This window comes from Fomitiporia mediterranea (genome assembly GCF_000271605.1).
Source record: "Fomitiporia mediterranea MF3/22 unplaced genomic scaffold FOMMEscaffold_9, whole genome shotgun sequence".
NCBI lineage: Eukaryota > Fungi > Basidiomycota > Agaricomycetes > Hymenochaetales > Hymenochaetaceae > Fomitiporia > Fomitiporia mediterranea.
In genome coordinates this window covers 539900-557843 of record NW_006760394.1, presented here as the reverse complement: position 1 = coordinate 557843, position 17944 = coordinate 539900, and the positions used below count along the sequence as shown (strand labels likewise).

General features: G+C 38.3%; 4 protein-coding genes across 4 annotated transcripts; 1 reads left to right on the top strand and 3 right to left on the bottom strand.

Moving 5' to 3' along the window:
* Nucleotides 1–2369: 2369 nt before the first annotated feature.
* FOMMEDRAFT_90888 (uncharacterized protein) lies at nucleotides 2370–2540 on the bottom strand (the record flags this gene model as incomplete). The annotated part of the gene is made up of 1 exon (XM_007269110.1): nucleotides 2370–2540. A coding segment is annotated over one exon (171 nt), but the record flags the coding sequence as incomplete, so codon positions are not given.
* Nucleotides 2541–3178: 638 nt separating this feature from the next.
* FOMMEDRAFT_90811 (uncharacterized protein) lies at nucleotides 3179–3494 on the bottom strand (the record flags this gene model as incomplete). The annotated part of the gene is made up of 2 exons (XM_007269109.1): nucleotides 3179–3343; nucleotides 3405–3494. Coding segments are annotated over 2 exons (255 nt in total), but the record flags the coding sequence as incomplete, so codon positions are not given.
* A 5494-nt stretch (nucleotides 3495–8988) lies between these two features.
* Nucleotides 8989–9217, bottom strand: FOMMEDRAFT_159077 (uncharacterized protein; the record flags this gene model as incomplete). Its single annotated transcript, XM_007269108.1, has 2 exons — nucleotides 8989–9117; nucleotides 9179–9217. 2 exons carry the CDS (start codon nucleotides 9215–9217, stop codon nucleotides 8989–8991), a joined length of 168 nt encoding a protein of 55 aa, XP_007269170.1.
* A 4929-nt stretch (nucleotides 9218–14146) lies between these two features.
* Nucleotides 14147–16247, top strand: FOMMEDRAFT_91401 (uncharacterized protein; the record flags this gene model as incomplete). Its single annotated transcript, XM_007269107.1, has 10 exons — nucleotides 14147–14258; nucleotides 14321–14416; nucleotides 14467–14578; nucleotides 14636–14680; nucleotides 14817–14845; nucleotides 14914–15037; nucleotides 15101–15241; nucleotides 15315–15507; nucleotides 15615–16001; nucleotides 16068–16247. 10 exons carry the CDS (start codon nucleotides 14147–14149, stop codon nucleotides 16245–16247), a joined length of 1419 nt encoding a protein of 472 aa, XP_007269169.1.
* Nucleotides 16248–17944: the final 1697 nt, after the last annotated feature.

Genomic DNA, 17944 nt, shown 5'->3' with positions numbered 1-17944 from the left:
ACATTATAAGCTAAAGTATTATACTTAGATTATATAAGTATTATAATCTTAAAAACAGAGTGATATCTGTAATATAATTAAGCAAAAATATTTATTTTTAGTAGATAATTAATACAAAAGGCAAATTAATGTATATAATAATTAAAAACTCTATTTTTAGGGTTCTAATCTTAATAAATATATAGTACTAGTTTGTAATGTGTGTGTTATAGAAGTATAACAGATGTAAATAAAATACAAAGTAAAAGAAAATATTACAAGATCTTTTTAATTACAATTTTTTTAGCTGTCTTGTAACTAATAGTTGCCCCCTTGAAATTGAATTCCTTAAGATAATATTAGCAAAGAAAGACAAGACAAAGGTAAAAAAAACTCACATTATTAACAAAAGGCAGGTGTATAGATCCTACCAATTTCTTCTTCCTAAAACATCTTATTAGAAGGTGTAGAGTATTGTCATTACCTGACTCATGAATACTACCCCTAATAATAATAATAATAATGTTAGTAGTAGAAAAAAGTAAAAAATATAAGAACTTACACAATTTTAGCTGTTTTAATACAGCTATAACAATCTGGGAGTGCTTCCCTAAGTACTCCCAGAATTTTATTAGTGCCAGCCTTACAGGATGCACATTTTGCATCCTTTGTTTTGTATGTGTCCAGATTGGCCCAAAAAACAGAGGGGGGGCAGGTGTGGAGAGTGCTGTGTAAGATAAGAAGTAAGTCTGGAGATCTCAGGTCAAATGCAAGTGAGGGAAGGGACTTACCAAAGGTAATTGTAAATACAAGTTGTTAGGAGCATGTGTGTACAACTGTGAAGCAAAAGGAATGCAAGCATGTTATCAAAGTCAACATTGAGCAAATTATTAACAGGGGATTGAGAGTTGTTACTACTTGTTACAGAGTCAAGTCTGAGTGAAAGTGTGTCTGGAGAGTACTGTATGAGGCTGTGAATGGTACTCAGTGAGTTTATTAAAGTCAATGTTGAGCAGATTATTGACAGGGGGTTGAGAGTTGTTACTACTTGTTGCAGAGCCAAGCCTGGGTGAAAGTGTGTCTGGAGAGTACTGTAAGAGACAACAAAGTAAGCAAGATAATGAAGCAAGAGATACAAGCAGTGTGAACAGCCAGAAGACCTTGATGAAGCTGTTGAGTTATACTACACTACTTGCAAACTTTGACCCAATAGTCATCCTTATTGTTCTGAGTCTCTAAACAACCTTGCAAATTCTGTATATGCTTGAATCAGACAGTAGTAGTGTATTAAAGATTACTAACAGACATATGACACAGTAAATAGAGTATGGTGACAGTAATGAAAGAATCTGTAAAAACAGTAGCAACACATGTAGCACTCTCTATTCTACAAACTGTGAGAAACTGTGTGATAGTAGTAAAGTCAAGGATTGCTCTGAAGAATGCTACAGTTAGTGCAAACTGAGCCAAGATGGAGGTATAGATAGTACCCATTAAAAGAAGATTCATTTTACTCACTGTAAAAGTTGGTAAGATGGTAACAAGGAATCAGCCTAGTAGAATACTCATAGTACTATATTCAATTAGCAAAAACAGTTGTATAGATGATCAACAGATTGTCATTTGCTGTGTATGACCACAAAATTACCTTACATGTAAATAGCATGTCTAATATTCACTATAGGTCTGTATAACTGTCCAATTCACCTTCCTCATCATTCTGTTCTTCACTTTCAAGATCCTTGTCATTACTATCAGTCTCCTCCTCCTCTTCCAATACTTCACCATCCATCTTGTCATTGTTTTGTTCTTGTAGTGTGTTATGTAGTAGGTAGCTATTTAAATGCTACATACTTTTGTGTCTGATTCCTCTGCCTTGATAGTACATGAACATGTCCCTATCAACAAATCTGTAGTAAATTGGACCAAAAATGACTCAGCATTAATACATTCCAAGTTTGAAAGCCTTAACAACATGCTTACACATTTACAAAGTAAAATTTGTAATCTTTGTTCTTATCTTCAGGTTAGCAAGTAAGGGATGGAGGTAAGAGTGTCTGGACAGTACCCTTAGAGAATTGCAGGATTAGATGAGCACCTTAAAGAATAAGGTCTAGGTTAATGAATCCAAAGGCACTAGGATCTGTATGACAATAGAATTGTAATTGAGGGAGTTGTCTCTTAACAAACAAGCCATTCTCATCAACTTTTATCCAGCAAACCTAAGCAAAATTGAGCCAATTAAAGTTTTGGAAGTTAGGATTGGCCCCTAGACTTATATAGCTGACCTCTGTATGAAAAAGTCCAATTATTCAAGTGTAAATGTAGGGATGTTCAGTGTTATCCAATAGTAACATAATATTAGCATATGTCTGTAGATTGAGTGAATCTTAGGCTCTTCTAACATTGTAGGTTGTGTAATTGATACATAGCACCTTGAGACAGAAAAGCTTGTCATTTTTTATGTAGAGACTGTATAGCTTGTCTGTAGTGAAGGCCTTGTCTTCCTGTCTTAAGAGAATGTGTCCAAGCAGGTGCCTACAAAGACTTGGCAGGAAATTCTAGCAAGTGTGTAATGTATCAGTACTTGTATATGTGAAATAGAAAGAGGAGACTGATAATGTACTCACCTGTAAAGCTGGGTCAGAATCATTATCTGAAAGCTACTAATAAAGATGGATAGAATCCTTTTTTAATGCTACCATGTTATAATAGACTTCAAGATCCCTTGGCTTGATAGGATCCCCAGATTCATCATTAAGGCTGATACAAGAATTAATCTTACATATCTTACAGGTCCTACCCTCTAGTTGTAAAACTGCCTTCACAGTGTCTCACTTGTTTGTCCTAGCATACATACATTTGAGTCTCCTATACTGAGACTCCCCCTGTGAAGATATACAATCAAGATAAGTATAGAGAGCATATTGTGAAGTAGACACTTAACAATTTGTGTACTGTATGAATCAGTCATACTGAATCAACAAATGGTAGAAGTATATACACTAAGAGAATAAAATTTCAGTGTATTAATGTTGAGTGTTTTAGTTTTCACACTAGATCTGATTGTTTTTACATCTAGTCCCTTTGCCTTACCCTTATTGAGTAGGACAGCTTGACAACATCCTTGAGTAGTAATCTCCTTTAAGAGTTTGTGTGTATTGTAGGCTAAGCATACAGTCTTCTTAAAGTATTATACCTAGTATCCTAGCAATGTCATTGTCTCCTCAAGGAACCAAACTATAGTCTCTGTATGAATGTAGAGCTTTGTAAGTGTATGCCAGGTTGCTAAGATGAATAAAAGGTCAAGGACTACTTTATTATATTTCTTTGGCAGTAAATCCTTAAAGGCCAGTATGGCACACTAGGTAATACACATCCTATTGTAGTGTATATATATTAATAGTCTTGAGGGAGGCACTTACCTGTAGAATATCTTTGAAGTCTCTAGCTGTAATGTTTTTCATTACAGACATATTTCCAGAAAATTGCTGGATTGTATCTATTCTGAATGTAAGAGTATAGTAATACTTAAAATATAATGAATATATCTAAATAGATGACAGTAAGGCAATTGATGAGGCTGTAACATAGATGCTTACCTCCTATTAAGTATTAGTATGCTCTCTCCTCCCTACACAAAAAGAATGTGTAAGAGGTAGGTAAATATTACTTTCTAGACCCTTAGCTCAAATTTGTACATAGGGTCTAGGACAAATAAGTCAAAGAAATTGAATCTGTACTTGCAAAGTACAGAAAAAGCATTCTATAAAAATAAGATAAGTAAGTAATAAGGAGTATTGCCTGGATAGTAACAGTTCACTTACATTAACTAGTATGAGGAATCCATCCTTAAGGAGATTTTTTATCCAGGTAGATTCTACAGGCTTCCCTAATTGAAAAATCCACTGTTGTGCCCTAGAAATCTTCTCTTACTGTACTGTATCATCAATATGTTTGCAAGTTTGTCTTTGTTGATTGGCTCTGGTACTAAGCATATGGTTGAATTTGGTTAGTATAATATTGGTAGGGCTTGAGAATTTGCCTAAAACACACAAGCTAGTAATGAGCATCCTGTAGCAATGTTCAGTTATCCTTGTGTAAATTAAGGTGAAGATTGTAGTGTATGCAAACAAGAAGATAGTAAATAGATACAAGATGTACTTCTCAGGGTAGTCTGCTGAGTAAAAAGCAAACCTTAGGAAGAGTCTGTATAATTTTCCATCTGAGTAGTCAAATAGAATACTAGAGCTGTATACCTTAAGAATTTCAGACTGTAAGAGGATATAGGACAAGACAGCTTGAAATAGTTTGCACTTTAAGTGAGTGAGGAGTTCCAAAGATGCAGATTGTTTATAAACCTCATTATATGTATCTTAAACTAATACAGAGAGCTTTATCAATGTAAATACTGTATGTCAGAACATGTATTACAAAGAACAGTAGAAATATAGAAGGAATGTACTTACTGAAGGAATATATGCTAGATGATAACAAGCTGTCTACAAAGATTTACAATACATGTACTTAGATTGGCCTCCAAAGTACATGTATATTAGTCAAAGTGATGCAGAACTGAAATTTGCAAGATACATTGAGTCTGAATAGAGAATAAGAGGAAGTACAAAGTTTTCAGTACTGTCTTGTGTTGGAAAGCTTTGTACTTCTTTGTAGGCTTCCAACCAATAATCTGAGCAATATAGTTCACTATAAATGTATTCAGGAGAGGAGTTGTACTTAAGGAAGAGGAGAGATAATCAAGGGTCAGTAGAAAGTTTGCTATACAGCTCTAATACTATACATACTGTTAGTCTCTAAAGCTCCCTGTAAGGCATATAATGAAAAGGAGGAGAACAAGGGTTGTTTAAGGCTTTAAAGATTGTTGTTAGTAAGGGCTAGTAGTATATTCCCCTGACTTTGAATTCAGGAGCTCTTTCTTTGCCCTCAGGCCACTTCTTGTTGTCTTTAGAAGGTAGCTTAATCTTAACTGATCCTTTGTGCCAGTCATCAGAATGGGAAGACTCAGGGGAATCATTATTATAGTGTAGACTGTCAATGTGTGAATTCTCCCACCTTACTCTATAGTCTACTAAGTCTAATAGCTTGAAGTCTGGATGAAGTAAGACTTTGTATACAAGAACATCCAGTTTGTTATTTGTCTTTTCTTTCACTTTGCAATTCACCCAGCTCATTAAAAGGTAAGTTGCTACATTATTAAACAGTACATATTTATTAGTAATAAGTTTAGGGAGTAAGGATGTTTGAGTCAGAGTATTACTTGCAGAAAGTCTAGGTAAGTTGTATAAGTCCTTAAGGTTGAGTGTCTTGTTAGGGAAGTCATCTAGCAAATCCAGGTACTCTTAAAGTAACTTGTATTTGTTTGGCTCAGACAAAAAGAGTCTCCTTCTTGTTTCTTACATGATTTCTAGAGTTGCTAGAGTTAGAGAGAGGACTTGAGACAGTAGAGAAGGAAGCTGAGATGGTATGAACTTAAGAAGGTGTGGAAGAGATACAGTAGGAAGTACAGACAAGTTTGAAGTAAATAGTAGAAGATTTGTAAATTACTTTAGTAGTTATTTCTTACATTTAGTTCCTTCAGGAAACTTAAGAGGCTTGTCAAATAGGGCTGGAACAGTCTGAGTATTATCCTCCACTTTGAATGCCTGGGTCTCAGCTACACAAAATGGTGAGCATTACCTAAGAATCAAGATACTATTACACATACTTAACCTCATTCTCTTTTCACTTTGTTATTTGACTCTCTAATATGTTTTAGAGAGTTTAGACTACTACTTACATTAACACAATAATTATAATAGATTGCTTGTGTATTCTTCTTCTTAAAGACCTTACTACAAGCCTTACAAATAAAGGAAGGTATCTTAAAGAGTTAGAGAAGCACAGTCTAGTCTGACATATGCCTTTGAATGTCTGCTTTACTAGTATCTAACATGTAGAGGTTTACAACAAGATAGATCAATATTAGTGATCTTTACTAACTAGGACTGAGATTTAAATACAGTAATATGTGCTGCTACTGTTAGTACTCTCTCACAGTAGTGTAATTTACAGATATGCTTACTATGACAGTATATGTACCTATGTAGCAAACTGTAGAAGAATATTAAAGCTCATATCAGTCCTTCTCAATTTACTTCCCTTACTACCTTATATACAGGTTGTAGCACAAGTCTGAGACTGTGCTAGCCTGAGAGTACTCTAGAAAGTAGTAAGAATTGAGAAAGAAGACTTGTACAAGCTGTACAAATCATAGTAATCACTATTTGTAACACTACTAGACATTGTTTATTACTTTGTATGGTTCATCTCTGTCTTCTTAATAATTTGCATTTGCTTTAAGTAAGTAATCATCATTTTCTACTCTCAGTACAAGTCTGAGAAGTGGGTCAGACCTCTTCCTAAGACTTGTACAGACATATACTCTATATAGTAAGTATTAAGGTATACTACAGTCCTACAACAATAGTACTGTCCTCTATACTAAAGTGTAAGTATCTTAGTACAAGTAAATTGAGAAGTACTACTAGACTAGAAGGAAAATAGCAAGCATTTTCTTAATTACTGAGTAGTATCAGATCCACCCATATGTCAACTTTAATAGTAAGTAGGTTCTACATTCAAGCTGTACAAAGTCTATTATTATAGTTACAGCCTACTGTATGTTATGAAAGATACCTTCAATTCTGTACATAAAGCTAACTTGAAGTTCCCTAGCAGCTTGGCCAATATTTGACCCCTGGCTCAGATACAGACTAATATTAATAATTTCAAGCTAGTCAATTTACATGTTTATTAAACATTACTAAATATACAGCTGAAACACTGAATTTACACATGTCTGAGCTAAGTATTTTATACATGTAAGGCTATGTACAGTGTATGTAGAGCACTAGCAGCCAAGTGACTGTGTACTTCTTATTTTAAGTATATCAAATCCTCTCATTTTGAATACACTTACTTTTCCTAGCATATTTTTGCTAGATAAGTCCTTCCCCCCCCCTCCTACAAGAGCTCTTATTGTCAACACTCTTAGGCTCTCACTCTCAGTCACAGTTGCCTTACTTCCTCATCCTTACTCACTCACTCCTTTCATCCTCTTTCTATCTTTGACACAGAAAGTATTAATATTACTACTTGTTAGTAGTATCCTAGTCAGTACTGTTCCTTGAATCACTTTTAATAACTTGCTAGACTTTGCTGACTTACCCTTATACTATCTCTAGTACTCTCAGTCCTTGTTCTCTTGTCTCAATCCATCTTCCTCTCAAGTTACTCAATATGTTAGTTTGTTTTCACTCATACAAACTCAGGTTGTCCTCCCTACCCCCTCTCAACCAAGGACAAGCACCAAGCCTTGACCTGAGTAAGGTTTCTTCTCTGCCAAGTGTCCTACTACCTTCAAAACAGTAAACACTTGAGGAGAGGAGCCTTGTAACAAAATCTGGCCATTCAAAGCAAATCAAGTGAGTCATCTTGTTGTTTTTACACACTATTACATTCACTTATAACATTTATAATACACAGGTACAGAGACACACTCAAACAAATATGTCAGCTCTCACAGTCTATCAAGCAGAACATTGACCTTTGGGTTAACATTCCAGGTACTATGAACTATAGTATAGCTGTTGAATCTCTCAAAATGTATTTGAGAATAGAAGTGATAGCTACAAACTATGACACTAAGGACATGGAACTTTGTAAGAGAGTTATTACAAATGTATAAGTTTGATTATATTCTGCTCCTCTGGTAATTACTAACAACTCTGTGTCAGTTGTGAAGAAGAGAAGGACCTTCTCTTCAAGGTTTATAAGAGTGTCCTTACACTCTTTTCTAATGAGAGAGCCTATTATGAAGCACTTTCTAGTCTAGAGGCTAAGGCACTTTGGGTTAAGGTATGTGTATAACACAATAAAGTTGCACCTATCTATTCTATCACATTCCTTACTGTTCTACTCCAGTTGACAGACAAAATAACTTTGCAGCCAATGTCTACTCTACAGCCAATACATGTGTGTGTGTACTATCCCTATCTATCTTCATTCCCTCAGAATTCATTCTCCATCTCTGTCATCAGACTTTCATTATTACACACTGTATTCTGTAGTCACTAATAATACTAATCTATTCTATTTACTTTAGGTGAACAAGAAAGCAGAGCAAGGTCACAGTAATGACACATCTACACTCAAACAGAGGGGGCACTACCATGTGCTCAAGGAAGGCTGGCCAGAACCACTGATTGACAATCAACCAAGTAAGATAGGCAGAGGTATACACTATCCACAATTGTTACAGATGATTGTACTAATGCTACTCCTGCATACACACAGTAGTAAGGAAAGGTATGCAGACTAACAGATGAAGTCAAACAAAAAATGAACACTCTTACTCATATCCTTACTGTATAGTTTCAAAGACAATGTAAAGTCAAAAAAATACCCAATCACACATAAGTCATTCCCTGTGTTCCTGTATGAGGAAGGGTCATACAATCCAGAAGTAATGGACAAGGGCCTATTCTAAGGCTGTTTTCTTGTCAAAGTAAGTACACTCCTATTATTCTTTACAAATACTGATACTTCTTTTGTAGTGTCTTTAGCTGATCTTTACAAGCCTAAGTTCTGTAGATGCTGAGCCTGGTAGTAAAGGTAAAACAATGCAGGCAAATAATGCTAAGATTGTAGGTGTGAAGTCTGTCACCCTAGAGATGATTGCCTACATATGTGTCTAGGTAAGTACTCAGGCTGTGATAGTAATATAATCTAGCAACACTGACAATACTTTTGATATGATAGGCACACTTTTTTATTTCAACACTTGAAACCTTTGGTGAGGTCAATGAAAATTTTAATTTCAAAGTGTTTTATTACACTATTCTTGAGTTTTTCAAAGACTGCAAGTCTCTATGAGTCTAGGACACACTTAATTGGTGGAATGGGTATGTTTTATACATTTTTAAATTTACTTAAAGCTACATTAACTAACTACTGGGTTTCTAGGCAGGTTTTCGGCTCCTCTGGTGAATTGCTCACTATTGAACCTGAGGAGGACAAGGAGTCATCAATTGCAGCCATTTTGAGAGCTTGGAAGGCTTGTAAAGGGTGTGGACAGTCCTAAGCAGGAGGATTAGCTGGCCAGGGTCAAGGACTGGCTACTCAAACGTAAGACACTCACCTGCCAGACAATACACACATGGATGAGGTTTAGGTTCATTTTTCCACTTTCTAATTCTACACATTGACGTTCACCTTACTTGCCTCATTTAGTAAGTCTTGTAACTGTTTCCCTTGCTTTGTGTTAACAAGATCAGCCATTTGTCTCATTTCTTGCCCTGACACTCATACAGTATGCTTTCTGCTTTCACTACTTTTCTTCTCACTCCTGCACCTGTTAGTGCTATAATTAGTATTTAGTAATGTTGTAATATTGCCACAAAAATATAAATAATTTGAATCATTATTAATGCATGTAAGGGCAAAAAAGTAAAATGAATATAAGTAGAGTTTGTATATACATTGTAATTCTTTAGTAAGGCTTCTGTCAACATTATAAGGCAGAAAAATGTATATTGGTTTGGAACAGTCTTTTAGACTGTTATATTAATTTGCATACATTATAATTAATACCATCCTTCCTATAGTATATACTCCTCATCATTTTCGAGATCAAATATAAGTCATTTTACTTATTGCAAGGGATAAAAAACTTTATGTACCTTTATAATGTGAACAAATCTTTTATGCCTTATAATGTATACAATGTCTTTACTTATTATAAAGAACAGCAAGCTTTCCTTAGGCTTGAAATACTAATAAACCTTTTGAATATTGACAAACCTTTTGGATCTTATAATGCCTTATACTGTTTCTCAGAAATTGAGATCAATTATTTTGCATTTTACAGTTTTCACAGTATTTACATATTTTGAACCATTATAAGCTAATATAAGCTATAAGACTTTCTCGCGATGCGGGTTTCACTTAACGACATGTTGTCTGACCCAGAAAATAAAGGATCTAAATTTTCTCGCGTGTGGAAGGAGTATGATATTATACGCCGTACCGCAGCAAGAAATCTGCTGAGAGGAGTAGTTGTCTTTCAGTTCGGGGCCAGCTTCGGAAAAGGGCTGAAACTTTGGAGATTGGGCGTCCTGCCTGAATCTGCCACCACCGGATACAAAGAAATTTCGTCCAGTACTATTTCCAAAGCCAGTACTAGTTGCGGGCCTGATTAGGATAATCGTAGTCATTGAGTCTACAGGACGTTGAAGTCGATGATTGTGCCACTTGTCAAACACTGAAGTCGAACCGGATGAGTGGCAAAGTGATAAAATTATTTCTGAACGCTGAGCAAAGCTCGAGCGGTGCACGCCTCCCACCTCAGTATTACCGATCACTATATCATGGGATAAGGGAGTGAGAAGGCCGGAATGAGAAATCAGCTCATGTCGGTGGTTGAGCAAACCTTTATGGCAAAGTCATTGCCTTAACTCAGGCCATAGCTATTCCGATCAGGCTTCATCACTATTCTTTTCGGGCAAATGAAGGATCGATATTTACATACTGGAAGATAACAAGAAAATTTCCGACAGCAGGAGGTATCATTCGATTCAGAGCTGGCTCCTGTATTTTGGTGATTGGGCGTTCCACTACCATCGAGCACAGAGAAGATCCTTCCAGTGATACTACTGCAGACCGTATCGGGCTTAATTTAGAATAATCGCGGCCCCGAAATGTTACTGAAAGGTGGCGTAGATGCTTGTACTGATTGCCTAAATGCCGAACACAACACAACCGGGAGTGCGGGATGGCCACCCAAGAGCTAAATTCGTTTCTGTTTCTAAAAGCTGGCCATGTTGAGGCATGGCCGCCGGACACCTCGGTGTTACCACTTACCAAATACAATTTCATGCAGCAGAGAAGAAAACTAGAACTGGAAATCAGGTTGTGTAAGTAGAAGAATAATGCTTTATGGCAAAACGCATACTGTACCGCACGGCATAAGTTAGGCTGATCACGTTTCAATGTTTCATCGATTATCTTGTATCTGATACGGAAAATTGACGCACTACACTTTTTGCGCGAAGGGATGGTCAATATTACTCGCTGGATCACACTGGGAATTATGCTGAGACGGGTAGTTGCCTTCCAGTTCGGAGTAAGCTTCTGAAAGTGGCTGAATCTTTGGAGATTGGGCGTTCTGCTACTAGCAAATGCAGAGAATTCCCCCTCCAAGGTCAGCGGCGGGCTTAATTTGGGGTAGTCGCTGTTATGAGATCCTACCAAGAGGCAATAGCAATGTTGGTACTCGTTATCAGATGTCGAAGTCTAGTAATATAGTTATCCAAGAGCCAAAAATTGTTGTAAAGACTAACCAAGCTCCGGCAGGCTTGCCGTACATATGGAGCGCGTTATTACAATCGATCCAAAGCTATAGCATCCCATGCAGTTTAATAAAGTTCTAGAGCTCCAATTAACTATGACCATGTGTAACAAGAGCCGATGCAGAGTCCGAGCAAGGTCAACTTTCACATGAGAGGCGGCCGAAACCTGACGTATCGATGTAATCAAGCTTCGGTACTGCCAGACCGTGACTCTTCTTCGTATACTCTAAGGTAACAAATATATCTGCCAATCTCAATAAATCAGTGCTAAGGATGCAAAGTAAGTCCAAGACAACGGAGACCTGAATGAGTAGGTCCATTTGAGGACAAGCGATCTTGGCCACGGAGATTGTGGTGAACAAGTGTCTTGAGCCTATGATCACCCACAAATACAACTTGACAAGATGCAAGTCGACGGGCATTTATCTTCCTACCATTTGATTGATTGCTGAAGAATGTCTGCACTCAGCTTTGGAGCTGGCTATGAGAATGGCTAACGTCTCATGCAACCCTTTCAACCTGGATGCTCACAGGCAGTGAGATCTCATTAAGTGTCGTGCATGCTATAGACAAGATCAACATAACGGGCAACACAGTGAAAGCTAAAATCGAGCAATGACAGGAAACAGGTATCCTGACCGTTCAAAGTTCCCTTTGAAATATGGTTTCCTACTGGCTGTGAGTATGAATAAGTAACCTTACATAGCTCCTGATGCGAATCGATTTTCAAATCCAGAACTGGAAATTAATTTATGAAGGTAAACAGACAACGGTTTATAGCAATGCAAATGCTATAACCTGGGATATACCTAAACCAATTACATTTCAGTTGAAAATGCTGTCTGATGCAGAGAAGCGACGCACCTCTTTTTTCTTGCACAAGGGATGGTTAGCGTAATTGTGCTGAGAGGAGTAGTTGACTTCCAGTTCGGAGTAAGCTTCTGAAAATGGCTGAGTCTTTGGTTCGGCGTTCTGGTACTAGCGAGTGCAGCAGAGAATTTCCTTCGGGACTCCTTCCACGGGCTTGATTTAGAGAGGGCAATCGCGGTCATGAAGTCTTACCGGAAGGTGATATCAATGTTAACGTCACTTCCCCTAACGCCGAAGTCAACCAGGATGGCCGGAAAAGATATCTTAGGATATGCGAGAAGAACGCCAGAACTGGAAATTTAGTTCGCGTCAGTAAACGAACGACGACTTTCGGTGCAAAGTAAATACCGTATCCAAGGCGTACCTAAGTCGACTCACGTTTCGGTCGGTTGATTATATGCTATCTGATACAGAGAATCGACACATGTCAATTCTTTGCGCAAGAATGGGTCAGTATTATCAGCTGGGTGAAATAAGACGTCCGCTGAGAGGAGTAGTCGTCTCTCAGTTTGGAGCAGGCTTCTGAAAATTGCTGGAACCATGCGACGTTATCTGCACGAGTTGCAGAACGGTAACCGGGTCGAAAGCAACAGTCAGTACAATACAACTTCAGTTCTCCCAGAATAAGAGTACGCTGATCATATCAGTTAGTGTCTTTGCGACATTCTTAGCCGTGTATTCTAAGTAGCTGCATCATTCGATGGCTCCGTGCCAAGAGTGCAAAGTTAGTCCAAGACAGTGGAGACCCCAATGAGTAGGTCCATTGAAAGGCAAGCGAGGCTTGGCCGCGGAGATTACGGTAGGACAAGCATGATGAGAGAGAATGATCACCCATAAGTATAAGATTCAGGTTGACAGGTGCTTTCTTCTGCGCCACCTGGGTCAATCGTTCCTCTAATTTCGGAGCTCTGAGGATGATCAACACCTTATCCTCATACAACCCTGACAAACCGGATGTTTACACAGAGAGGGATTCGTCATATGCCACGGTGGAGATCAACGTGCCAAGTGATGGGATGTGCCGAAGACAGAGAACAGGTGTTTTAAAGGCTATTGATGATTCCCCTCAGATATGATTGAACTGTGTTCATTAGCAGCTCACTGGGTGCGACACGTGTGATGCGGCTACACAAGTCCAGCTTCTTTATAATAGCACACAATATTAATGGTGCAGGATTCGAGGATAAACAATGAGGAAGTGTGAACAAGATGGAGGACGGAAGCAAGTCTCTGCGATGTCGTCTTTCGGGTAAGTTGTTGATCGACGCGTTCTCGTGATTGGCTATACAATAGTCTACATTTCTGACTGCTGGACGCTTTCATCCCGAACGCATACAGGCTCGACGACATTCAGACAGACGAACTAGAGATGGCACCTGGCAGTCAGCGGTGGCGACTACTGATGAGCGCCGTTGGCTCTTGGCAGGTGCGGTATTTTGGGTTGTGAAGGTGTTCTGGACTAGGAATGAATCGCTTGGCACGTAAACGTGTACTACGCGACGCCAGTTCACCCTCGCTGGTATCCCGCACCCTCCGTTTACCTCAAACACACTCTCCTTTCTCATTTTACAGTCCTCCGGTGGACGATGGCCGACGCCGCCCCGGCAACTGCTGCATCGCCAATCAGTCCCGCGCTTCCTGACACTCACAAAAATGAGCTACACACCTCTCCCACTGCTGCCACCCTCACCGAGCCACCCAGACCAATCATGCGTAGTACCTATACTCGCTCCAGTGAGAATCATCTGATAGAGATGAGGCCTCTCGATGCACCAGGGCAATCACCTAAGTTTGCTCCTGATCAAGGTGCAAACTTACGTCGAGGCCTGACAGTGCGGATGGGGGATGGTTTGCATAACTTTGTGAACAAGGTAGAGTACGAACTCTACATGGATCCAACAGGACAGAGTCGTCGTCGGGAAATATGGGATCGGTTCTGTGGTAAAGGCAGAAAGAAAGTGGGCTGGCGAGAGAGCGCCAGGAATACTTTGTTTAGTAGCAGTATGTCCACAATATCTCACTTTGTATGATTCACGCATGCTAATCCATTCGTCCCGTAATAGTATTGAACGTACTTCTCATATTCATTCCTTTTGCTTGGGCTGCGCATTTCGAGAAGGAAGAAGGCACTTGGGTTGACGATAAGGTCGTCTTCTCCCGTATGTTCGCATTTGTCCTCGATTTCGCTGCGACGCTCATCCTGTAATAGTATGTTTCTTGGCCATCATACCACTCGAGAGGCTTTTCGAATTCGGTGGAGAGCAAATGGCGCTGTACACTGGAAAGGATCTCGGTGATTTGATTATAGTGACCTTAAATAAGTGAGAGAGTTCTTGATACTTCTGTCGTCCTCTGGCATTGAATGGAGACACCTTTAGTGCCGTTGAAGCTGCTCTTGCCATAATTTTGCTGGTCAGATGCGAGTAAGTCTCCGTTCTATCATGCCCGAAGGTCGCCGATATCGAAGTGCGGCTGGCTGTACCTTTACGCTTTTCGCCTCTCGCTTCCCCGGAGATTTATTTTATCTTAGCGAGACTAACGTAATTCTTCGGCGTATAGACTCCGAATTCTGCAATCGACTATTATTGGTATGCCTTCGTGTTTCAACTTTCCATTGTGCAATACAATCAAAGTCTGAGCTAACTGTATCATGAAGGTGTTGTTTTGCTACACCTACTCCTAGTACCGGGGACTGGCTTCCTCACAGGAGGAATGGGTGTATACCAACAATCCTTACATCCACACTATACACAGCTCAACCTTACTCTTCTTGCCGTTGGGTATGTTTCCGGCGGCTCATCAACACCGAAAGCTTCGTACTTACTAGGCTAATTTTAAAATAGGGTACTGAGCTTGCTAATACCTGCAGCGTTCTTTGCTGCGCTTGACAATAGCACTACAGCGGAAGCTGCACTCGAAGGCCAAAATTCAATTGACAATTTTCTAAAAATGAGCCATGGACTTGCTGTTATTCTCCTCACAATGTAAGTCGCTGAGTTTCCTACCGTTCGTACCAGGCAATCGTTGACGCATGATCTATGGCATCTCTATCAACAGATACTGTGCATCCCGGATCTTCCTGCATAATCCACCTGGCGATCATAATGCTTTCTTGCCGACCGATAGCGCCCCGAAAGAACTACATCGGCATGAACGACATCTGTTGCGTACGGAGCCGGAAGTGAACCCTTGGTTCTGCGCTCTGTTCTTGATTGCGACAATTGTTATTATGGCTATCACCGCTGTAATGGTAAGTTTTAAAACAATTAACATTAAAATAAATAAATAAAATTATTCACATTTAATTCCTTTTAACTAACTAATTTCTCTGATAATTTTTATTTTATTTCATTTTAGTTGGTTGAGTCGATCGAGCACGTTCGAGAAGACGGGAAGATCACAGAAGAATGGTTCGGTCTAATCCTACTCCCTATCGTATCATTCTCTGCAGACGGAGCTATCGCGGTGTTATACTTCTTCCGCAAGATGTTATTCCTGAAACCGGAATCACCAAAGGCACTTGCAGAGGGACGACAAATCGAGTTGAGCATCCAGTTTGTGTTGTTTTGGATGCCGTTTCTGGTGTTGTTGGCGTGGTGGACGAATCGGCCGCTTCTGTTGCTTTTTGATATGTATGAGGTTGCTGTCCTTCTTGGAGCGTGTTTCCTTGTGAACTATATCACGGCTGACTCGAAGACGAATTGGGCGGAGGGATACGTTATGATTGCGTTCTACATTATGATTGTGCGTCATTTTGCAATTATTTTTACATGAACACAGTTCTTACTCTCCCTAACGCGATATTAACAGGCGATGTGTACGTGGTTCTACACTGGCCAAGGAGCTATCGCCGCTATGCTCGAAGGGTGTCATGCGAGTCTGGCGGAGGTCGAGGGTGATCCGCTTGGTGAGGCCGTTAAGATGGTGGAGGAGGCTGTGAGCACTGTCATGGAGGATGTGACGAAGAGGACCGTTGCTGTGAAGTGGTAGGTAATACGTGATGACGGCTTGATAGCTTTGGTCTGGCTGGATCTGGATGTTTTCGGTGCCGAGGCTCCACACTATTTGCTTTCTTGACCTGTTTCGAAGTTTTAATCTTTCTTTTACTACGCGTTCGCTCTTATGAAGTTTCTCTGCTTTCTTGTACATTTTCATGCATTTTCATCATTTTCATATCTTTCCATACCTTTTCATCCTTTTAAATCATCAGATTAAGAATCACGGATGGACTTGTCTCTCGTTTCTTTGACCTCGCTTCGTTCCTTACCATCATGCATTTTCTGCGTTCCAAGTCATTAACTCCTTTGTTTTCCTTATGAATCATCATCAGCCTTTTTCGCGGATTAATCATAGTAACTTAATTGCAGTGTGCTCAGATTAGTTTGTACAGTATTTTATATCTTTTTGGCAGTAGAATAACACGCATACGTAAATTGAAGGTCCTTATGTTAGATTATGGGTCTGAAAGAGGATGCAGAGCTGTGGAAGTGAGCAGTATAAATGCAAAGAGAATTGTTTATCTACAATCATCTATACTAGTGTTACCAAACTTGTCTCCAACCTGAGTGTTGTTCATCTATTTTGTCAACAATAGGAAGTGATCTAGGAGGCAAAATTCATAAAAACCTTTACTTTGACATTATTGTAATAAAGTCATTCTGACTCAGAGCCTGAAAGACTTTCTGATTGTGAACTACAAACCTCTCTACTCTGTTACATTTCTTAAGCCTTCTACTATATTGAACATCCTATATTATGACTCACCTGTCTTTATCACCAAATGCAAATGTGTAGTGAGAATGTATCTCTAATAGTATAATAGCAAATATTACAAGCCTGTTAACTTAGTACTATTAGTCAGAGTAATGAATACATAGAGTATTTCTCTTACTCCTTAGTAATATGTATAGTTTACATGTTTTATATAAACAATTGTATCTCCTGTGTTTTGCTCTATTAAGTATAGTATATACTGTTCTCAAAAGTTGAGTATCTGATTATTAAACTATTTTCCTTACTAAAGAACACAGTAGTACTTCTTAGTAAATAATAAAACTATATACAGTGAAACCTCTCATTAAGCATTACTCTCATTAAGCATAACCTCTTATTAAGTATGACATTTCAGGTCTACCATTACCCTTGTAGACACTAGAATATTACTTGTTAACAAGTATAACCTCTCAATAAGTATTACTTTTTATGTCCACCAAGGGCAATACTTAATGAGAGGTTTCACTGTACTAAAATTTCTAATCTGTTTAAAACTAAAGTCATTTTCAGAAATTGTATTAAACACATTAATATAATTCTGTCTTTATAGTTAAATACTTTTAACACTTTATAACTTAAGATTTATACTCATTTTATTAAAAGTAACTATTATCTTACTATATGTATAAGACATAATAGTATGTATTATTTGTCTAATATATAAGATCTTTATTATTTATATTATCTCTCAGGAAATTATTAGTTTCTTTCTAAGTATAATTTTTATTTTGTCTAGTTTCTAAATTTACAACTAAAATGTTTTAGTTAGAAGAGTGTATAATTATAATAATAATTAAAACATACTAAGTAATTATTCTAAACTGTTAAAACAGTTTGTAAGATATAGAATGTACTTTTTCAAAACTACTATATTTAAAATCTAATTAATAGTTTCTACTATTAAAAGGTTAATA